A 24163-nucleotide genomic window follows, 5' to 3' on the forward strand; every position below is an offset into this window, starting at 1 on the left:
CTGACGACACCGCCTTCCACATTAGTGCCTCTAACATGTCTTCTTTTTTCTTCAACCAAGGATTCTCCTCTGCCGTGGTTAACATGGCCCTTGACCGTATCCATTCTATTTCCCACTCCCTGCTTCCTCTTCCTCTCCCTCTCCCTCTCAGTACCACGACAGGGTTCCCTCGTCCTCACCTTTCACCCCACCAGCCTCCACATCCTCCACCATTTCCGCCACCTTCTGCGTGATCCCACCATCAATCACATCTCCCCCTCCCCTCTCAGCATTCCGAAGGGTCCGCTCCCTCCACGACATCCTGGTCCATTCTGCAGTCACCTCCACCACTCTCTCCCCTTCCCATGGCACCTTCCCGTGCAAGCGCAGGAGATGCAACACTTGCCCTTTTACCTCCTCCCTTCCCACTGTCCAGGGCCCCAAATACTCCTTCCAGGTGAAACAGTGATTTACTTGTACTTCTTTCTGTTTAGTATACTGTATTCGCTGCTCACGATGTGGTCTCCTCTACATTGGGTCACCCAAACGCAGATTGGGTGACCGCTTTGTGGAACACCTATGTTCAGTCCGTATGCGTGACCCCGAGTTTCCGGTCGCCTGTCACTTTAATTCCCTGCTCCACTCCCACTCCGATCTCCATCCTCGGCCTCCTACACTGTTCCAATGAAGCTCAACGCAAGCTCGAGGAACAGCACCTCATCTTTCGTTTAGACACTTGACAGCCTTCTGGACTCAACATCGAGTTCAACAATTTCAGACCATAACCTCTGCCCATATTTTGCTCCCTTTCCTACTTTTTTAAACCCCCACTGATCTCAAGTTGGCTCATCATCCCTTTCGTCTCTCAAATCTGTCCTGTCTTCCACCGTATCACAGACCTTCCCTTTTATTCATTCCTCCCCTCCCCCTTTCAGTGCTTCTTAAGAATCTGTTCATTTTGAACATTCACCAGTTCTGACGAAGGGACATCAACCTGAAATGTTAACTCTGTTTCGCTCTCCGCATATGCTGCCTGACCCGCTGAGATTTCCAGCCTTTTCTGTTTTTATTTCGGATTCCAGCATCCGCAGTATTTTGCTTTTGTGCAGTAATACTGTCTGTGTTCTCTCTGCCTTGTGTGCTCTCTCTCCAGCTGCAGTAATACTGTGTTTCTCTCTCTCTCCAGTTGCAGTAATACTGTGTTCTCTCTCTCCAGTTGCAGTAATACTGTCTGTGTTCTCTCTCTCTCTTCAGTTGCAGTAATACTGTATTTTCTCTCTCCAGTTGCAGTAATACTGTGTTCTCTCTCTCTCTCTCTCTCTCCAGTTGCAGTAATACTGTGTTTTCTCTCTCTCTCTCTCTCTCTCCAGTTGCAGTAATACTGTGTTCTCTCTCTCTCTCTCTCTCTCTCTCCAGTTGCAGTCATACTGTGTTTTCTCTTCCTCTCCAGTTGCAGGAATATTGTGTTCTCTCTCTCTCTCCAGTTGCAGTAATACTGTGTTCTCTTTCTCCCCCCAGCTGTGGAGGTGCTAGTGGGCGGAGTTTACACGACCGGGCCCCGCCCCCGGGCTGTGAGCGACAGTGCTGCAGTGCGCCTGCGCAGTGAGGCCTGGTTTGAAGGGATGGCGCTGACGGCGACCGAGGATTGGGTCCGGCAGAGAGTGGAGCTGAACGAGGAGCGGCTGGGTAAGGGCGAGAGGGGCCGGAGCCCGAATGGAAAGGGGGCCGATTGCAGCTTGGATCAGGGACATCAAACCGAGAGCCAGGTGGCCCAGCATCGGTCCCGGGGTTACTCCCCAGGGAAGGGGTCGAGCACTTTTGGCCAGGCCTTTCCCCAATTGGCCTGTTCTGTCCCTTCCAACTCCTGTGTGTACCCCTGGGGGCCACTTGCAGGCTCTTAATCCCCTGCTTATCGGAGTTACTCAGGTTCAGGGTTTGAGGTTTAGTGTTAGAACCTTATTGTCCCACACCAGGGACTTGAGCACAAAAATCTATGCTGACACACCAGTGCAGTGCTGAGGGAGCGCTGCACCGTCGGAGGTGCCATCTTTTGAATGAGACGTTAAACCAAGGCCCTGTCTGCGCGCTCGGGTGGACGTAAAAGATCCCATGGTACTATTTCGAAGAAGAGCAGGGGAGTTATCTGCGGTGCCCTGGCCAATATTTATCCCTCAATTAACATAACAAAAATAGATTATCTGGTCATTATCACATTGCTGCTTGTGGGAGCTTGCAGTGCGCAATTTGGCTGCTGCGTTTCCCACATTACAACAGTGACCAAACCTTTTTAAAATGTAATTAATTAGGATGTCCTGTGGTCAAGAAAGGCACTATATAAATGCAACTCTTTCATTTTATTGCCAACACCATTGTCACTAGACACTTCCATTCTTCATACAACATAAATGCAATAAATCAGTGTATTACTCTAAAGACAACATAGTTCTGAGTGTGCATTATAAAGGTTTACCAATTGCATGGGATCTGCAGAGCAGTTTGGTGGATGGGCCAATTGCTCAGGTTTGACAATATGTTGCCCTTGTTTGCCCATGTATTTTCTCTTTGGGTTGTACTGAAGCAAGAAGTATACAAACCCATTGACTCAGATTTTGCGGTCGGTTTAATGGCGTACTCTCAGAGTAGGCTGTCATGTTACCTTTGAAATGGACAGCAGGTTCTGGATTTCCAAGCACATGAGCTATTTCCCAAACTTGCGATCTGTCAAGTTCTGACTTGACAGATGAAATGCACTGACATGAAAATCCTAATTGCTAATGCAGGGTTTGGCTAATTGCCCATCACTGCCCAGCAATTATGTATGAAGATTTTATGGCTGGTGCACAGTGTAAGGGGATACCACCTGACACATCCAAGTAATTTAAAAAACTGTATGAGGCCGGAAATGGAAGCATTTGCATATGACCCACAAGATTTTGTCCATGGTGTCCACTACTTATCATGATTTAAAGGTTAATTTAGTTGGGGATTAACTCAGTAAATATCAAGAAAACTATTGTGCAGTTCTGCAAGTTTCTGCATTTATAACTCTTAGATGTCAGCATGAGAGTCATTCTTGCAGCTCTTAACAAATATTTGAAGCAGCAAAAGCATTGCACTAGCAATGTTAATACGCAAGTTCTTCTTGACCTTCTGTTTGCTGATTGGAGCACCAGCCCACATGATCCCAGGTATGCTTATGCACATGGTGCGCCCCTGGGTTCTGTGAGCCACTACGCTGCGCTCAATTCTGCAGCGTCTGACAGCAACTTTTCGCTTGGGGCCTCAACCGGCAAATGCGCATTCGGTACGGATGCTGGTGGCGTAATCCTTAATTAATTGGCGGAGCAGGCTCGAGGGGCTAGATGACCTACTCCTGTTCCTAATTCTTTTGTAATTGCAGTGGTTTGGAGTTTTCAGTTTGTTGGTGAGATCATCTGAAGCCGAGGTTCAGTGCTCCTGGAGGTGTGCACAGGCTGCAGTGTATCTGCTGTCAGTTCAACCTGGATAGAGAACCCAACCACAGTGCAGGCTGATGGTGAAGGGGTGTGAATGTTACTCTCTATGTATATGAAGGGGAAAATGGGAAGGCTTCTCTTCCCACGAGCGGGCCCTTTGATATAAAGGGTCGACGCTCAACCCAACCCGGGTAGCAGCCCTCGAAGTATTAGACGGAGATGGATGGCAAGGTATAACGATCTTTAATTACGGATGACCGGGAACACTTCTCATCACAGCCGCCTGTGAGTGGAGATGTTCCCTGAATAGCAAAATTGTACATCATTTATACATTTCATAGATCCCTTCGCTCCCCCCCCCCCCCCCCCGGTACAATCTCCCTCGATTTCTAATTGGTTACCTTATTAGTAATATTTTGGATTGACAGACCAAGATCTCAAGACAACTTTTAGACCTTAACTGGGATGACCTCATTGGGTTAGAATTCGCTGCTCGTATGTAGCGCCTAAAAGTCTGTTGAGAGTCTTTTCACAGAGTCTTGTCGGACTGGGCGTACCTTAATGTTATCTAATGTTTTGGTACATCAATTGTACATCAATGTTGAATCAGAGGCCTCTGGGTCCTTGGTGCTGAAATATGTTAGAATGTGAGGTCAGCCAAGACCTTCTGCCCCTTTTGCTGTGCCAATGTAGAAGCCGGCACTTTAAACTTTATTTCGCTTATATCCTTAATGCCAATTTTCTCTTACAATTCCCCGCTTTGGCCTTTGGCTATACACCAAGTAGGCCATATTCCCCGGAAACTACTTCCCCGTGGGCAAGTTCCAGATATGTCCGTTCGCCTGGGTGGCCAACTCCCAAACTTCAGGACTTCCTGTGACTTCTCCCGCAGGGCTATATAAGGTAAGTCCTTCTTGTAGGACTGTTTAAATTTTCGTCCCTTATTGTCTTAATCATAGTGCGTGCCCTAGCATGTCGTTTGGCCTGTTTAATTCGTGCACAGGTTAACCCTACCAGTACCATCAGGACCAGGCCCTGTATTACTACAAGTACATGTGATATAATTCTTATCCATGGGTGGATCTGAATATTAAGTCCAATGTTCCACAGTTTTGAGTACCAAGGCTGGTCAGCCAGCATCGCGTTAGTGTCTCTTTGTAGGTTGTCTATTTCTTCCATCAGCCGGATATACTGTCGTCTTTGGTTTTGGATTCCTTGCACCAATTGTAATTGTTGCTCATTTAATTCGAGTATCTGTTTTCCTTGTTCCCATACCGCTTCCTTGTACCCTTCTGGAGGGCATCCATGACTGTTCTGTGGATAATTTCCGTTGTCTCAGGATGTATGTGGTATCCATTTATGTCTATTTTTCCCATGGGCCTGAAACAGAAGTTAGGGTTGGTGATGACACAGGGAGTGACTCCTCCCCTGGTCTTAATCGTCGGGTTGGCTGCTCCTGTGCTCACGCACCAATCTCCATTCCCTTGTGGAGCAGCGATTGTTTCGGAATTGCGTTCGAGAGGAGTGATACTCAGCATGCATCCGTTTGTTTGGTGGAATCCGCAATCATTATCTGTCATTCTTAACATACCTCGACATAAAACCACTTGGTTATTTTTATAGCAGTTGGTTATGTCAATGCCTTTGGTACTATTTTAATCACCTGTCTGGAGGGTTGATGGTAACACAACCGTGTTCAGTTTCTTTCTTCACCAGTATTGTCGGTTTGGTATAAGGGGTCTCCCTTTGTTACGTTATACTGTGGTATTGATTACATGAATCCGATCATATTCACATGTCCAGTAATACATCTAAATTTTGGCACCCGTGCGTGACTATTTTTCCGTACCTCGCACGTGTTGTTCATGTTTTTGGCTAGAGTCCAATATGCCGTTCGGGATCCAATCTGGTATGTACCCATTCTGGAATTGCTCCAGATTATGTTGTACCTCACTCAGTATCCAGGCCCCATACCCGGAGCAAACTATCTCAGCTTGTAATCGTTTACTTGGGTCGTTCCCCATTACGTGTATCAAATTTATGGTTTGGCATGTTCCTGTAATGTGTGGGCCACTTGTAACCGTTCCCCTTCCGCGCCATCTCCCAACTGCGCTTGTAGGGCTTGGCTATCTATTTCCCTCCCGAATAAACCCCTTAAGATTTGCGTTAAGATGTTAACCCGGTCGTCTATTGCATATAGGTCTATGGAATTCATCGTTGCAACCCCCGCCGCATAACCCGTGCCTAGTGTTTCCAGTATTCCCTTTTCGTTTGACTTTGTTCTGTTCCCTTTCTGACATTAAATCAAAGTAGTGGATTCCGGGCCTTCGAGGATTCGTTGTGTCAGGTTCTGGTATAGATTTATAGTTTCATTCCCACAGAAGCTAGGAAGGATGATATCTGTTAGGTTTAGGACTACCGCAAGTAGTCGCTGACACACCCCAAAATATATCCTTTCCTTAGATTCCTTTATTACTGGCCCCCCTTTGGCTCCAGTCTTTATGGACGGGCATATGGGAGGACTTGCGTGGTTGTGCTGGGAAGAGGAGTTGTCCCCAGGGTGGTTGTCGAGGCAGCAGTAGGGGGTCTATCTCGGACAAGGATGTCCCAACACCACTGGTCTGTACCCACGCATGGGGAGGCCAGACATATCTTCCACCTGGTATCCCTTTGTCGTGGCCTTTCCGAAAATTGAGTGAAGTCGGGCGTGCACCTTATCTATCCCCTCCCTACAAGTGCAACTTCCTCGTTCTTCTTCTAACACGAAGCATACTGCGGTCTCATTTACTGCTAATGTTATGCCCTTGTTATTGTTCCACCCCCACTGTCGGTTGGAATCTCTGTTAAGTTGTGTTATGCCCGTTAGTCCAATGCTACAATTTAAATCTACTGTTGTGCCGACTACCACTATTAGGGTTTTCGAATCGGGATCACAGCTAACGTTTTCTGACGTCTTATAATATAGGCCTTGAGGTCCATTACTTTCTTCATCAATGGATGTTCCGGCTCCAAGGAGAGATAAGATCCTGTAAAACACGTTTTCCGGTGGCTACCAGTTGGTTAGGATCCAAATTGTTCAACTGAGTTCAGTGTTTCCATTTGCCTACACCTCTCATGTCTATGCAAGCGCATGTGTCACTACCCATAATCACCGAGTGGGGTCCGGTCCATTTTGGTGAGAATCCAGGTCTTTCAGGATTTATATTTACCATGTCCCGGCTCCCTATTTGAGGTACCTCTGAACCCTTTGTACCTTCGTGTCCCTTTCTAGATCCCTAATAATTTGTTGGTCTCTGGCTTGTGCTCGTAATTCATGTGTTTACAGAGTCCCATCACGACCCTCCGTATCTTATCCTTGTAGGGCCCTACGTCATCACTTCCAGTAACCAGCACTTCTGGCAGTCTCATGGATCTTCCTATCATTAGTTCAAAGGGGGTCAGTCTGGTAGTCCGGTTAGGGGTAACTTTTAATTTCATTAGGATTTGTGGTAGTAACTCAACCCACCCCTGTCCTGTCCTCGATTGCCTTAGCCAGTGCTGTTTTTAAGGTCCTATTCATTCGTTCTACCAATCCGGAAGACTCAGGGTGGTATGGGATGTGGAATTTTTGTTTAATTCCCAACAGGGCGCAAGCTTGTTTCATGATTTTTCCCGTAAAGTGTGTACCCTGGTCTGAGTCCAACTGTAGTGGCATTCCCCACCTGGGTATTAGTTCCCCGGCCAGGATCTTAGCTACTGTATCAGCAGTGCAGTTTCTAGTGGCGAAGGCTTCTACCCATTTTGTAAATTATTACCAGACAGTACATTTTTCCCCTTTGGCTATTTGTAAGGCTTCCCAGGGTCCCTTTGGGCGAGTTTGGTGTTCCAGCCGGACCTTTAGCTTTTTCCCCGGCTTGTGTTTAGCGCATGTTATACATTTCCTACAATGGTTTTCTATGTCTCTACCCATTCCTTTCCACCACCAACATCATGACATGGAGTTCATCATGCCGGTCCTACCGGTATGGGCGTATCCATGGTAGAGACTCAATAGGTTCTGTTGGATACATTCCGGGGCCACTACATAGTCATTTTTCCTCCAGACTCCATCCGCCCTCCCTTTTAGCTCCGTTCTGTTCCCACACTTCTGTTTCTTGTGGGGTGGCTTCTCCCTGTATCTTGAGTGTGTTTACTTCCTCCGTTTGGGTAATACATGAGCCAGTCGGGGCGTTACTAATCATATCTAATCACTGCACATTCCTGAGGGAGGAGGGATGCTTCTACCAATTCCTTAACCATCTCTTCATGCCTAATGGGTCCCCCTCCCGATGTCACGTGCCTCTTCCAAGCAGTCATATAATCATGTACCACCCCGAAGGCGTAACGGCTATTGGTGTATATGTTGACCCTTTTCCCTGCTGCTAGTTTTAATGCTTCAGTGAGGGCTACCAATTCTGCTACCTGAGCCGATAAGGGTCCCCTTTTCCTGACTTGTCCATTGTTGTCCACCACTGCCCATCCTGTTCGTGGGGTTCCGTCTACATATCAACGGGATCCATCCACATAGAGGTCCATATCTGCCTTTTCAAACGGGGTTTTGCTAATGTGACTCCCTTCCCCCTCATTTCCGTGAGACCACACTGGTGTTCTTTACCTTCGGTGACTATCCATCCTGCGAGATTATTCGCATTGTCCTTTATTATAGTCATGGCGCCGTTTGTGGGTAAGTGTATCGCTTCCCAATTGGCGCGCTGTGCGTCGTTTACAGTTCTTAACCTTCCTGTGTTAAGTAATTCCACGAGGGTATGTAGCGTATGTAAGATTACTATAGGCTCGCTGGCCCTCACAGCCCACGCCGCACAATCGAGAGCTGCGACACATCGGGACAGTCCTGCGGCCACCGGTCCTTGTTTCGTGAAATAGTATGCCCACGGGCCTTTGCCTCTCCCCGTGTTCCTGGGTTACCACCGCATTGTAATGGGTCTCACTATGGTACATATACAGGTGGAAGGGGCCAGCAATTCTGATCCGGCAGTCCCAAGGCGGGTGCACTCATAAGGGTTTGCTTCAGTTGTTTAAACACCGCCTCCTGGGGGCTACCCCAGTCGACGAGCTCCTGGGAGGGCCTTCCTCCTTTTACTAGGGTCCTGTATTGGTTGGGCCATCTCCGCATACTCTGGAATAAAGTTCCGGCAATAGTTAAATAGTCTCAATACCTGTCGGACCCCTTTTACCGTTCCTGGTCTAGGCATTGTTCTAATAGCCTCCTTCTGATCTGCGGGCATCCGTCTATTAGTAGCCCAAGTACGTAACCTCCTCCTTTCCCACCTGGGCTTTCCTAGGATTTGCCTTCAACCCCGAGTGCTGTAAGGCCCCTAATACTGTAGTTAGGGGCAACATGTGTTGTTGCTCAGTACCTGAAGCGATAAGAATATTGTCCACGTACTGCTGTATAGTGCTTCCTTCTCCTACTTTCAGGGGTTCCAGGATTCCTGACAATGCCCGGTGGAATATGCCCGGCCTATTGTGAAACCCTTGCGGCACCCTGGTCCAGTTATACTGTTTCCCCTTTACAGTGAAGGCAAACTTCCTCTGTGACTCCTCATCCAAAGGTATAGCCCAGAATCCGTTCACTATGTCGAGTACAATAAAGATTTTATGTTCTGGGTTCAGGTCATTGAAAATAATGGATGGGCTTGCCACAATTGGATGTTCCCTTGGGGTGACCTTGTTCAGGGCTGTATAGTCGACAGTGAACCTGTAGGTTCCCTCGTGTTTCTTTACCGGCCACACCGGTGAATTAGTGGTGGCAGTTACTAGCTTTACCACCCCTTGTGCTCCTAATTCTTGCACTATTTGGTGGACAGCTACTTCAGCCTCGGGTTTAAAGGATATTGTCTGTGGACCTTATGTTCTGGCCCGGGAATTTTGACCGGGTCAACTTGGGCCAGCCTGCAATCCTGTTTGTGCTGTCGGCATATGCTGCCCCACACGCCCTTCGTTTTCCACTCGGGCTGTATTGGGACAATCCTTGCTACTCGCTGCTGCTGATGTCCCGGACAGTCGAACTTCTGTTGGGTCTTATGTTTCTCTCCCCATATTATCCGATTACGCTGGGGGGTCTATAAGTGCCCCTACTTCCCTCAGGGTGTCCATCCCTAGTATGGTGCCTTCCGGGTTAGGGCAGCACCAAAATTGGGTGGGTATCATTATTCCCTGTATCTTTAATAGTACTACTTCGCTTAATATCCCTTTTTTGGATCCTCCTCCTATCCCTTGAATATTAACCGTGGTTCTTGTAAGAGGGAGGTCTAGATTAGTTATGGATACCGACGCTCCTGTGCCCACTAGCATGTTGCACTGCCGGCCCCCTAACACTGCACTAATAAACATAGGGGAATCTAGCGTCGGCCTACCCAACCTTCCCTCGGGGGCCGGTAACCCCTACTGGCCAATTTAAGTAAGTTGATGAGCTCCTCGTTAGAGGGTGGCTCCGGAGGGGGTGGGGCTGGCAGTGTTGTTTGTCGGAGAATTTCCATCAGTTCCTCACGCGTGATGGGTGTCCCTGTCTGTTTTCTGGTTTGCTGGGGGCTCTTTCCTGCCGTCCTGCCTCCCACTGCCCAGCATCTTTTTGCTACGTGTCCTAGTTTGTTGCAATTACGGCACCTGGGTCTATCCGTCCCTTTTTCAGCCTCCCTTTGCGGGCAATCTCTGCTAAAATGCCCGTCCTGATGACATGTGTAACACGTCAAGGGGGCTGCGCGGAGGTCCCCCCATCTTCCTTTTCTCCCGTCACTAATGCTGCCGCCACTATCTTGGCTACCTTTTCCTTTTGCTCGGCCTTTAATTCCTCCACGTTTTGTGCCCGTTCTAAGATTTCATCATAATCATCTCCTATCTTGAATCTCAGCTTAATTATTTTTTGATGCACCTCCCCCAGTCCATCCTTAAACATTTCTAAAAATGCCGCGTCCTCTTTATCGGAGTTGTTAGCCCTTGAGTGGTCCTTGTACTCGAGCCACTTCTGTTCTTCATATTCCTCTACAGTTTCGTTTGGTTTTTGGATTACTTTTTATATCCTGCTGCAATTAGTTCTTATTGGTCCCCAACATTCATCCATTTCGTGCTTGAGGCCTAGTATCCGCTGTGCCTTAGTTCACATCGGGTTTCCCATCGTCATCCAGTTGTCGTTTTGCACGGCTTGGGTAGCCCTTTGCCAGTTGACATTACCGGTTTTAGCCTTTACCAGACCGTGTACGTCTCCTAGGGTTAGATCATGTGTATCGAACATTTCCTCAACCTTTTGGCAGAATTCTGTATTTGTGCTATTTGGTTTGGGATGGGTAAATCTTTTAGCAGTGTCTTGTCTCTCATGCGGGGTGAGAGGAACTTCTTATACGGTGATGTGAACGGGTTGCTGCCCGTGTGCAGGGATGGCGGTAGTACGTACCTGTCATATGCTGGGGGCCCTTCCTGGGTCCTGTTATTATTTTGGGGCTCCCCTGCCTGTACCTCTTTCAGGGAGGGGTATATTTGGGGTACTGGGGAGGTTATTTTTGGGTCAGGTGTTGCTGATGCGCACGGTAGGGTTTGTCCGTTCTCCTGTACAGCCTTTTCTAATTCCGTTATTTTAGTTTTTAATTCCTGATTCAATTCAGTGTGGGTATCTATTTCTTTTACCTGTTCCTGGTAACAGGTAAGGATAATTACTTGGGTCATTTCAACCTTGTGTTTGGTCTGACTATCCCACCATTTTTTCTGTCTATCGGGGTATCCGTGGGCTGCCACCCTTTCCGTTTCATTTCTTCCAATGATGTTGCGTATTTTTTGCCCAGCAAATTTAGTAGAGACCCTTTTGGTCCCCAGTTACATTCTTCCTCCTTTTTTCTTTGCTGTCCTGGATTCCTATTCCCTCATTGGTTTTATTCGCCTTTTTACTAGCCGGGTTACTTTGGGGAAGGTGTAGCGGTCTTGGGCATTCCCTTTAATTCGTGTTTGGGATGCAGGACGTCGTCTATATGCCTCCCCTTGGCGCCGTACACTCATACTGCCACGCTTCCAGGTCATTGGGCCCAAGTTTCCACATGATTCGCGCCTGATTTTTAGGAGCAACTGGTGGAGAACGGACTATTTTAGAAATCGCAATTCTCCACATTTTATTTTCTGCAGTTCTAGTCAGGTAGAACAGTTCTAGTTTAGAACAGAATTTTTTCTTCAAAAGGGGGCGTGTCCGGCCACTGACGCCTGATTTGAAAGTTTCCACAGTGAAAACGTACTCCAAACTAAAGTAGAATGGAGCTAGTGAAGATTTTTGTAGAACTGAAAAAACCTGTTCTACACATTAAAAAATCAGGCGCAGGTTACAAATTAGGCGTCCAGAACGAGGGGGGGGGAAGGGAACTCATTAAATTCGACAATAAATCCTTATTTATACTTCTACAAATATTATACAAATAAATCCAACCTGAATAAACATTTATAAGCCAAGAAAAGATTAAATAAACCATCTTCCTACCTGTGTGAAAGTGCTTCAGCCAGGGAGAATTCTGCAGCCGTTCGTGTCGCTGAGCGGGAGGGAGGGAGGGAGGGAGAGGGAGGGAGGGAGAGAGGGAGAGAGGGAGAGGGGAGGGAGGGAGAGAGGGGGGAGAGGAGAGAGAGAGAGGGGGGGGTGGGGGAGGGGGAGAGGAAAGGGTGGGGGAAGAGAGAGCAGGGAGGGGGAAGAGGAAGAGCGGGGGGGGGGAGAGCGGGTGTCGGGTCGGGTCTGGTCGGCGGGGGGGGGGGGGGGGAGCGGGTGTCGGGTCGGGTCTGGTCGGCGGGGCGGGAGGGGGAGCGGGTGTCGGGTCTTGTCGGGAGCGGGGTGCAGGAGCTGGCCGTGGGAGGAACCCCAGTGAGGCCATTCAGCCAGGGCTAGGGGCTGCGTGCTTCGGGCCCCTCCCACACAGTTCGGCGCCTGGAGCTCCTGCACTTGCATGCCGACTGTAGCGCGCATGTGCAGAGGTCCCGGCACTGTTTTCAGCGCAGGGACCTGGCTCCGCCCCCCCCACAGCTCCTGCTGGCTGTGCGGAGGGCCAGAGGACCTGTAAGTAGGTGCAGAATACCGAGGATTTTTTAGGAGCCGTTTTCGGCGCGAAAAACGGGTGCCCAGCTCTGAGGGGTGCCCGTTTTTTTTCTTGTGGAAACTTGGGCCCAATATGTCTCGTCTCTGCGCCGTGCGCTTGTCAGTAGGTCTCATCCATATGTCTTCCCTTGCTTCGTACCCTCGCACTGCCGCGCTTCCTACACGCGCGCGTCTCAAAGAGTATGCCTTTTAACCCTCTCCCACCCCTATATCGTCCCTGTCCTCTGTCTCCGTCCCTCTGGGACCTGCTACAGATGATTCTTTGTACAGATGTCCTTTCCTCCTGGTTTACAATGCCTCAGCTCTAACATGAAAGTGGTAAATTACACATACTCACCCCAACAGCTGGATCATTGTTCTGTTCGGGAAGTTATTGTACTCTGCTCGCAGCGCCAAATTGGAGGGGAAAATGGGGAGGCTTCTCTTCCCATGAGCGGGCCCTTTGATATAAAAGGTCGATGCTCGACCCAACCCGCATAGCAGCCCTCAAAGTATTAGACGGAGACGGATGGCAAGGTATAACGATCTTTAATTATGGACGTCTCATCATAGCCACCTGTGAGTGGAGATGTTCCTTGAATAGCAAAATTGTACATCATTTATACATTTCATAGATCCTTTCGCCCCCCCCCCCCCCGGTACAACCTCCCTCGATCTCTAATTGGGTTACCTTATTAGTAATATTTTGGATTGACAGACCAAGATCTCAAGGCAACATTTAGACCTTAACTGGGATGACCTCATTGGGTTAGATATTGCTGCTCGTATGTAGCACCTAAAAGTCTGTTTAGAGTCTTTTCACAGAGTCTTATCTTGTCGGACTAGACGTACCTTAATGTTATCTAATGTTTTGGTACATCAATTGTACATCAATGTTGAATCAGAGGCCTCTGGGTCCTTGGTGCTGAAATATGTTAGAATGTGAGGTCAGCCAAGACCTTCTGCCCCTTTTGCTGAACCAATGTAGAAGCCGGCACTTTAAACCTTATTTCGCTTATACCCCTGATGCCAATTTTCTCTTACATATGCACATTGGTTAAATGGTCAACTGTGCACATACAGTGGAGAGCAGATATGATTAATGCTTCATCTGTTTGCGCGGTTCTTAAAGTTACCTCTCCTCCTTAAAACCTACCTCTTTGACCAAGCTTTTAGTCACCTTATGTGGCTCGATGTCATTTTGTTTGTTAATGCTGCTCTGAAGCACCTTGGGATGTTTGACTATGTTAAAGGTTCTATATAAAAGCAAGTTGCTGTTGATTATATAGTGGCACCAGCACTATGATTCAGTGTCAACTCTTGTAGGTTTATTGTTTTCTCATTGCAGTAGCAGAACTTGAGAGTAGGACATGAGATGTCCTACATTACAACTACACTTCAAAAGTATTTTGGGCTGTAAAGCGCTCTGGGATGTCAAGAGATCGTTAAAGGTGCAATATAAATGCAGATCATTTTATTTCTGTGTGGCTAATATAGGAGGAGCTGAGACCAGTTTAGTTTGAATTACAGCTATATATTTTTTTATATATTTATATATTAATCTATAAAGCAGTATGTTACACAAGATTCAAGTTTTAATGTGACACATGGAGACATTTCTGTATTTATTTCATGTGATGCCAGATATTTAGGATAAATTTGATTTTTAAAAAAATGGGGTCAGTAAGCTGGGAGGATGCCATTGTACTGTGACATTGGTGACCAATACATATAACTGGTTGTGTGCAATCAAGCCTTAAGTGCTGGTCTTGGCTTAGTGCTGGCACTTTTGTCTCTGAGTCAGAAGGTTGTGGGTTCAAATCCCACTCCAGCGACTTGAGCACATAATCTAGGCTGGCACTTTAATGCAGTATGAGACCTCCTTATGTTCTCAATGCTAGATTGTCGGAGGTGCCGTATTTTGGATGAGACCTTAAACCAGGGCCCTGTCTGCCCTTTCAGGTGGACGTAGAGATCCCATGGCACTATTAGAAAACCTGCCGCTGCTGTTTCCTCGCAGGGCGGGGCCTTAATAGGAGCGGCGTGGAGGTGACCCGGCACTCTGTGCGGCCCTGACCTGCAAGGAAACACCAGTGGTATGCCACTGCAAGGTACAGCGCGAGCTGGTTCAGGAGGGCGACGACTTAGAAACATAGAAACACAGAAAATAGGTGCAGGAGTAGGCCATTCGGCCCTTCGTGCCTGCACCGCCATTCAATGAGTTCATGGCTGAACATGCAACTTCAGTACCCCATTCCTGCTTTCTCGCCATACCCCTTGATCCCCCTAGTAGTAAGGACTACATCTAACTCCTTTTTGAATACATTTAGTGAATTGGCTTCAACAACTTTCTGTGGTAGAGAATTCCACAGGTTCACCACTCTCTGGGTGAAGAAGTTTCTCCTCATCTCGGTCCTAAATGGCCCCTTATCCTTCAACTGTGACCCCTGGTTCTGCACTTCCCCAATATTGGGAACATTCTTCTAACTTGTCTAAACCCGTCAGAATTTTAAACGTTTCTATGAGATCCCCTCTCATTCTTCTGAACTCCAGTGAATACAAGCCCAGTTGATCCAGTCTTTCTTGATATGTCAGTCCTGCCATCCCGGGAATCAGTCTGGTGAACTTTCGCTGCACTCCCTCAATAACAAGAATGTCCTTCCTCAAGTTAGGTGACTAAAACTGTACACAATACTCCAGGGTGTGGCCTCACCAAGGCCCTGTACAACTGTAGTAACACCTTCCTGCCCCTGTACTCAAAACCCCTCGCTATGAAGGCCAACATGCCATTTGCTTTCTTAACTGCCTGCTGTACCTGCATGCCAACCTTCAATGACTGATGTACCATGACACCCAGATCTCGTTGCACCTCCCCTTTTCCTAATCTGTCACCGTTCAGATAATAGTCTGTCTCTCTGTTTTTACCACCAAAGTGGATAACCTCACATTTATCCACATTATACTTCATCTGCCATGCATTTGCCCATTCACCTAACCTATCCAAGTCACTCTGCAGCCTCATAGCATCCTCCTCGCAGCTCGCACTGCCACCCAACTTAGTGTCATCCGCAAATTTGGAGATACTACATTTAATCCCCTCGTCTAAATCATTAATGTACAATGTAAACAGCTGGGGCCCCAGCACAGAACCTTGCGGTACCCCACTAGTCACCGCCTGCCATTCTGAAAAGTTCACATTTATTCCTACTCTTTGCTTCCTGTCTGCCAACCAGTTCTCAATCCACGTCAGCACACTACCCCCAATCCCATGTGCTTTAACTTTGCACATTGGAGGAGAGTGACTGGATTGAACATCGCCATGATCCAGGTCGCTGATTTGAGCATGGGCAGATACAGCAGGAGAGGCAGCAAGCAGCAGAGAAGCGGCGAGAGATTGTAGAGCGACGTAATCGGGGCCCAGGAGAGGCGAGGGCCCGGGGGCAGCACAGGCCAGCCCACACTGCGATATGTGAGCGCACTAAGTCCGTGCAGCAGAGCTGGTCTCCAGTTGCCTTGGTTAATCCTTATCACTGGACCAAGACCTAGCTCTGTAAGCCTGTGTGGTGGCTGGTGTGCAACGGCACCACACATTAAAAAAATCCACGTAGAGGCATCTTCCACCCTGCAATATGCATGTAGTTCAGGATCCGGGAATATCAGGTCCCTCATTGTAACAGCTATGAACTCATCCCTTTTTGGTGTGGAAGCAAGTGATCCTCGATACGAGGGACCGCCTAAGAAGAGACAACTATTAGAAAAAGAGCAGGAGAGTTTTCCTGGTCCTGTCTAATATTTATCCCTCAACCAACATCACTAAAATAACTTGGACGCTGTGTTCCAGCAGGCAGTCACACCCCTTCAGTTAAATAATTCAAATTTGGTCCATGGTCATGGACAAGAGGGCATGACTACGAATAATGCAGGTATGAGGACCCAGAAGGTAGCATTGGAGGATCCTCAACCCTTGCACTTGTTCAAAAGGTATGAGGTTCTTACTCCCTGTGTGTACGAGAGCAAAGATTGCAGGGAGGATGAGCAAACTGACCACAGAACTGTGGTACAGAGGGCCATTCAAGTTGGGGGAATAAAAAGAAATGTTGTAATAGTTATGGGGATCGATAATGTTCTCTGCAGCCGAGAGCGTGAATCCCTTAGGCTGTGTTGCCTGCCCCTGGGTTAGGACATCTCCTCTGGGCTGGAGAGGAACTTGGAGTGGGAGGGGAAAGATCTAGTTGTCGTGGTCCACGTAGGTAGAACAAAGAAAGAGGTTCTGCTGAGAGAGTATGAGCAGCTCGGGGCTAAATTAAAAAGCAGAACCACAAAGGTAATAATCTCGGGATTACTAACTGAGCCACGAGCAAATTTGCATAGGGTAAATAAGATCAGAGAGATGAACACGTGGCTTAATGATTGGTGTGGGAGAAATGGGTTTTGATTCATGGGGCACTGGCACCAGTACTAGGGTACGAGGGAGCTGTTCCATTGAGACGGCCTTCACTTGAAGCGTGCTGGGACCAGTGTCCTGGTGTAGCTAGGGCTTTAAACTAAATAGGAGGGGGGGGAGGGTTCAGGTGAGCAGAAACTTAAAAAATCAAAGAGAAAGGAGAATGCAATTGTGGAGGGTAGTGATAGGGGTAATGATAACCAGAGTATGACAGGAAGGGACAGAACATATAAACATAAGAGTATCAGACAGTGGGGTCAGAGTAGGGAAAAATGGTAAAAAGACAAAATTAAAAGCTCTTTATCTGAATGCATGCAGCATTCGTAACAAGGTAGATGAGTTGATGGCATAAATAGAAATAAATGGGTATGATCTGATAGCCATTACTGAGACTGGTGACCAAGGCTGGAAACTGAATATTCAGGGGTATTTGCCATTTTGGAAGGATAGGTTCAAAGGAAAAGGAGATGGGTTAGCTCTGTTAATAAATGATTAAATCAGTGCAGTAGTGAGAAATGATACTGGCTCAGAAGATCAAAATGTAGGATCAGTTTGGGTGGAGATAAGAAATAATAAGTGAAATAACAGTAGCTACACTGTAACACAGAGTATAAATCAAGAAATAATGGAGGTTTGTAAGAAAGGCACTGCAATAATCATGGGTGATTTTAATCTTCATAGATTGGACAAATCAAATTTGTAAAGGTAGCCTTGAGGAAAAGTTCATGAGTGTATTTGGGATGATTTCTTGGAACAATACATTGTGGAACCAACCAAGGAGCAGGCTATTTTAGATCTGGTATTGTGTAATGAGATATGATTAATTAATGATCTCATAGTAAAGGATTCTCTAGGGAAGAGTGATCATAGCATGGAAGAATATCAAATTCAGTTTGAGGGTGAGAAACTTGGGTCTCAAAACTAGTGTCCTGAATTTAAATAAAGGCAATTACAAAGGTAGGGAGACGGAGTTAGCTAAAGTGGACTGGGAAAATAGATTAAAGGGTAAGACGGTAGAAAAGCAGTGGCAGACATTTAAGGAGATATTTCATAACTCTCAGCAAAGATATATTCCAGTGAGAAAGAAAGACTCTAAGAGAAGGATGAACCATCCGTGGCTAACTAAGGAAATTAAGGATGATATCAAATTGAAAACAAAGGTACACAATGTTGTGAAGATTAGTGGTAGGCCAGAGGATTGGGAAATTTTTAGAAACCAGCAAAGGACGACTAAAATTATAATGAGCGAGAAGATGGATTCTGAGAGTAAACTAGTAAGAAATATAAAAACAGATGGTAAGAGCTTCTACAGGTATATAAAAATGAAAAGAGTAGCTAATGTAAACATTGGTCCCTTAGAAGATGAGACTGGGGCATTAATAATGGGAAACGGAAATGGCAGAGACTTTGAACAAATATTGTGTGTCAGTCTTCACGGTAGAAGACATTAAAAGCATCCCAATAATCGATAATCAAGGGGCTATAGAGAGGGGGGATCTTAAAGCAATCACTATCACTAGAGAAAAAGTACTAGGCAAACTAATGGGACTAAAACTGGACAAGTCCCCTGGATCTGATGGCATGCATCCTAGAGTCTTAAACGAAGTGGCTGCAAAGAAAGTGGATGCATTGGTTGTAATTACCAAAATTCCCTGGATTTTGGAGAGGTCCCAGCTAATTGGAAAACCGCAAATGTAATGCCCCTATTTAAAAAAGGAGGGCGACAGAAAGCAGGAAACTATAGACCAGTTAGCCTAATATCTCTCATTGGGAAAATGCTGGAGTCCATTATTAAGAAAGTAGTAGCGGGACATCTAGAAAATCATAATACAGTCAAGTAGAGTCAGCATGGTTTTATGAATTGGGTATGATTTGGTGGCCATTACAGAAACATGGTTGCAAGATGGCCAAGACTGGGAATTAAACATACAGGGGTATCTGACGATTCAGAAAGATAGGCAAGAAGGGAAAGGAGGTGGGGTAGCTCTGTTAATAAAGGATGATATCAGGGCAGTTGTGAGGGATGATATTGGCTCCAATGAACAAAATGTTGAATCATTGTGGGTGGAGATTAGAGATAGTAAGGGGAAAAAGTCACCGGTCGGCGTAGTTTATAGGCCCCCAAATAATAACTTCATGGTGGGGTGGGCAATAATCAAGGGAATAATGGAGGCATGTGAAAAAGGAACGGCAGTAGTTATGGGGGATTTTAAACTACATATCGATTGGTCAAATCAAATCGCAGGGGGTCGCCTGGAGGAGAAATTCATAGAATGCATACGGGATTGTTTCTTAGAACAGTATGTAACAGAGCCTACAAGGGAGCAAGCCATTTTGGATCTGGTTCTGTGTAACGAGACAGGAAAAATAAACGATCTCCTCGTAAAAGATCCTCTTGGAATGAGTGATCACAATATGGTTGAATTTGTAATACAGATTGAGGATGAGGAAGTTGTGTCAGAAACGAGCGTACTATGCTTAAACAAAGGGGACTACAGTGGGATGAGGGCAGAGTTGGCTAAAGTAGACTGGAAACAAGGACTAAACGGTGGCACAATTGAGGAACAGTGGAGGACTTTTAAGGAGCTCTTTCATAATGCGCAACAAAAATATATTCCAGTGAAAAAGAAGGGCGGCAAGAGAAGAGATAACCAGCCGTGGATAACCAAGGAAATAAAGGAAAGTATCAAATCAAAGACCAATGCGTATAAGGTGGCCAAGGTTAGTGGGAAACTAGAGGATTGGGAAAATTTTAAGCAACAGCAAAGAATGACTAAAAAAGCAATAAAGAAAGGGAAGATAGATTACGAAGGTAAACTTGCGCAAAACATAAAAACAGATAGTAAAAGCTTTTACAGATATATAAAACGGAAAAGAGTGACTAAAGTAAATGTTGGTCCCTTAGAAGATGAATAGGGGGGATTTAATAATGGGAAATGTGGAAATGGCTGAGACCTTCAACAATTATTTTGCTTCGGTCTTCACAGTGGAAGACACAAAAACCATGCCAAAAATTGCTGGTCATAGGAATGTGGGAAGGGAGGACCTTGAGATGATCACTATCACTAGGGAGGTAGTGCTGGACAGACTAATGGGACTGAAGGTAGACAAGTCCCCTGGTCCTGATGAAATGCATCCCAGGGTATTAAAAGAGATGGCGGAAGTTATAGCAGATGCATTTGTTATAATCTACCAAAATTCTCTGGACTCTGAGGAGGTACCAGCGGATTGGAGAGCAGCTAATGTAACGCCTCTGTTTAAAAAAGGGGGCAGGCAAAAGGCAGGTAACTATAGGCCGGTTAGTTTAACATCTGTAGTGGGGAAAATGCTTGAAACTATCATTAAGGAAGAAATAGCGGAACATCTGGATAGGAATAGTGCAATCAAGCAGACGCAGCATGGATTCATGAAAGGGAAATCATGTTTAACTAACTTACTGGAATTCTTTGAGGATATAACGAGCATGGTGGATAGAGGTGTACTGATGGATGTGGTGTATTTAGATTTCCAAAAGGCATTCGATAAGGTGCCACACAAAAGGTTACTGCAGAAGATAAAGGTACGCGGAGTCAGAGGAAATGTATTAGCATGGATGGAGAATTGGCTGGCTAACAGAAAGCAGAGAGTCGGGATAAATGGGCCCTTTTCCGGTTGGAAATCAGTGGTTAGTGGTGTGCCACAGGGATCAGTACTGGGACCACAACTGTTTACAATATACATAGATGACCTAGAAGAGGGGACAGAGTGTAGTGCAACAAAATTTGCAGATGACACTAAGATTAGTGGGAAAGCGGGTTGTGTAGAGGACTCAGAGAGGCTGCAAGGAGATTTGGATAGGTTAAGCGAATGGGCTAAGGTTTGGCAGATGGAATACAATGTCGGAAAGTGTGAGGTCATCCACCTTGGGAAAAAAAACAGTAAAAGGGAATATTATTTGAATGGGGAGAAATTACAACGTGCTGCGGTGCAGAGGGACCTGGGGGTTCCTTGTGCATGAAACTCTTTTAATCCCAAAAGGTTAGTTTGCAGGTGCAGCAGGTAATCAGGAAGGCAAATGGAATGTTGGCCTTCATTGCGAAAGGGATGGAGTACAAAAGCAGGGAGGTGTTGCTGCAACTGTATAAGGTATTGGTCAGGCCGCACCTGGAGTACTGCGTGCAGTTTTGGTCACCTTACTTAAGGAAGGATATACTAGCTTTGGAAGGGGTACAGAGACGATTCACTAGGCTGATTCGAGAAATGAGGGGTTTACCTTATGATGATGGATTGAGTAGACTGGGTCTTTACTCCTTGGAGTTCAGAAGGATGAGGGGTGACCTTATAGAAACATTTAAAATCATGAAAGGGATAGACAAGATAGAGGCAGAGAGGTTGTTTCCATTGGTGGGGGAGACTAGAACTAGGGGGCACAGCCTCAAAATACGGAGGAGCCAATTTAAAACCGAGTTGAGAAAGAATTTCTTCTCCCAGAGGGTTGTGAATCTGTGGAATTCTCTGCCCAAGGAAGCAGTTGAGGCTAACTCATTGAATGTTTTCAAGTCAAAGATAGATAGATTTTTAAGCATTAAGGGTTACGGGGAGAGGGCAGGTAAGTGGAGCTGAGTCCACGACCAGATCAGCCATGATCTTATTGAATGGCGGAGCAGGCTCGAGGTGCTAGATGGCCTATTCCTGTTCCTAATTCTTATGTTCTTATGAAAGCGAAATCATGTTGGACAAATTTGTCAGAGTACTTTGAGGATGTAACGAGCAGGGTGGATAAGGGGGACCCAGTAGATGTCATGCATTTGGATTTCCAGAAGGCATTCGATAAGGTGCCACATAAAAGGTTACTGCACAAGATAAAAGTTCATGGGGTTGGGGTAATATATTAGCATGGATAGAGGATTGGCTAACTAATAGAAACCAGAGAGTCAGGATAAATGGGTAATTTTCAGGTTGGCAAACTGTAGCTAGTGAGGTGCCACAGGGATCAGTGCTGGGGCCTCAACTATTTACAATCTATATTAATGACTTGGATGTAAGGACCGATGCAATGTAGCCAAATTTGCTGATACAAAGATAGGTGGAAAAGCAAGTTGTGAAGAGGACACAAATGATCTGCAAAGTGATATAGATAGGCTAAATGAGTGGGCGAAAACTTGGCAGATGGAAAATGTGAGGTTATCCACTTTGGCAGAAAAAATAAAAAAGCAAATTATTTAAATGGAGAGAGATCACAAATGCTGCGGTAGAGAGGGATCTGGGAGTCCTTGTACTTGAAGCATAAATTAGCATGCAGGTATAACAAGTTATTAGGAAGGCAAATGGAATGTTGGCCTTTATTGCAAGGGGGATGGAGTATAAAAGTAGGGAAGTCTTGCTACAACTGTACAGAGCGTTGGTGAGACCACACCCGGAGTAATGCATACAGTTTTGGTCTCCTTATTAAAGGAAGGATATACTTGGTTTGGAGGGAGTTTAGAGAAGGTTCACTAGGTTGATTCCTGAGATGAAGGCATTGTCTTGTGAAGAAAGGTTGAGCAAGTTGGACCTATACTCGTTGGAGCTTAGAAGAATGAGAGGTGATCTTATTGAAGCGAATAAGATTATGAGGGTGCTTGACAGGGTAGATGTAGAGAGGATGTTTCCCCTCATGGAGGAATCTAGAACTGAGGATATGGGCCCCAAGTTTCCACATGATTTGCTCCTGATTTTTAGGAGCAACTGGTGTAGAACAGAGAATCTTAGAAATCGGAATTCTCGTCATTTATTTTGCTCCAGTTCTAGTCAGTTCGAACAGTTTCACTTTGGAACAGAATTTTTTTTTCAAAAGGGGGCGTGTCCGGCCACTTACGCCTGTTTTCAAAGTTTCGTGAGTGAAAACTTACTCCAAACTAACTTCGAATGGAGTAAGTGAAGATTTTTGTACGCTCGAAAAAACCTTGTCTACACTTTAGAAAATCAGGCGTAGGTTACAAATCAGGCGTAGGGAATGGTGGGGGGGGGGGTGGTTTAAAGGGAAGTTTACAAACATTAAACACTTCAGTTTTACAAATAAAGAGCCATCATCAATAATAAATGATAAATACATCAATAAATCAACCAATAAATCAATCAAAAAAAATTAATAAATAATTTTTTTTAAAAAATCAATAAATAAAACATTTTCTACTTACCGACTGCAGCACCGGGAGCCCTCCAACATCGTGCTGGGATGCCCCCCCCTCCCCCCCCTCCCCCCCACCCCCAGTGTGTCTCTGTCAGTGTCTCTATCTCTCTGTCTGTCTGTGTGTGTCTCTCATTCTCTGTCTGTCAGTATCTGTGTTTCTGACAGCGAGAGGAGGGGGGTAGAGGGAGCAGGGGGAGGGAAGGGGGAGTGGGGGAGAAGGAGATGTTGGGGGAAGGGAAGGAGATGTTGGGGGAGGGGAAGGAGATGTTGGAGAGGGAAGGAGATGTTGGGGGAGAGGGAAGGAGATGTTGGGGGAGAGGGAAGGAGATGTTGGGGGAGAGGGAAGGAGATGTTGGGGGAGAGGGAAGGAGATGTTGGGGGAGAGGGAAGGAGATGTTGGGGGAGAGGGAAGGAGATGTTGGGGGAGAGGGAAGGAGATGTTGGGGGAGAGGGAAGGAGATGTTGGGGGAGAGGGAAGGAGATGTTGGGGGAGAGGGAAGGAGATGTTGGGGGAGAGGGAAGGAGATGTTGGGGGAGAGGGAAGGAGATGTTGGGGGAGAGGGAAGGAGATGTTGGGGGAGAGGGAAGGAGATGTTGGGGGAGAGGGAAGGAGATGTTGGGGGAGAGGGAAGGAGATGTTGGGGGAGAGGGAAGGAGATGTTGGGGGAGAGGGAAGGAGATGTTGGGGGAGAGGGAAGGAGATGTTGGGGGAGAGGGAAGGAGATGTTGGGGGAGAGGGAAGGAAGGAGATGTTGGGGGAGAGGGAAGGAAGGAGATGTTGGGGGAGAGGGAAGGAAGGAGATGTTGGGGGAGAGGGAAGGAAGGAGATGTTGGGGAGAGGGAAGGAAGGAGATGTTGGGGGAGAGGGAAGGAAGGAGATGTTGGAGGAGAGGGAAGGAAGGAGATGTTGGGGGAGAGGGAAGGAAGGAGATGTTGGGGGAGAGGGAAGGAAGGAGATGTTGGGGGAGAGGGAAGGAAGGAGATGTTGGGGGAGAGGGAAGGAAGGAGATGTTGGGGGAGAGGGAAGGAAGGAGATGTTGGGGGAGAGGGAAGGAAGG

The 24163-nt window shown here is 46.5% G+C and overlaps 1 protein-coding gene across 1 annotated transcript in view; it reads left to right on the top strand.

The window, feature by feature from the left end:
* Window positions 1-1600: 1600 nt before the first annotated feature.
* cep72 (centrosomal protein 72) overlaps window positions 1601-24163 on the top strand; it is a 230603-nt gene continuing 208040 nt past the window's right edge. The window contains exon 1 of the mRNA XM_070880485.1: window positions 1601-1665. Within this exon, the coding sequence (XP_070736586.1) occupies window positions 1602-1665 (64 nt within the window). The 5' untranslated portion in view covers window position 1601. The remainder of the gene's footprint in view (window positions 1666-24163) is intronic.

Source organism: Pristiophorus japonicus, chromosome 5, assembly GCF_044704955.1.
Source record: "Pristiophorus japonicus isolate sPriJap1 chromosome 5, sPriJap1.hap1, whole genome shotgun sequence".
Classification (NCBI taxonomy): Eukaryota; Metazoa; Chordata; class Chondrichthyes; family Pristiophoridae; genus Pristiophorus; species Pristiophorus japonicus.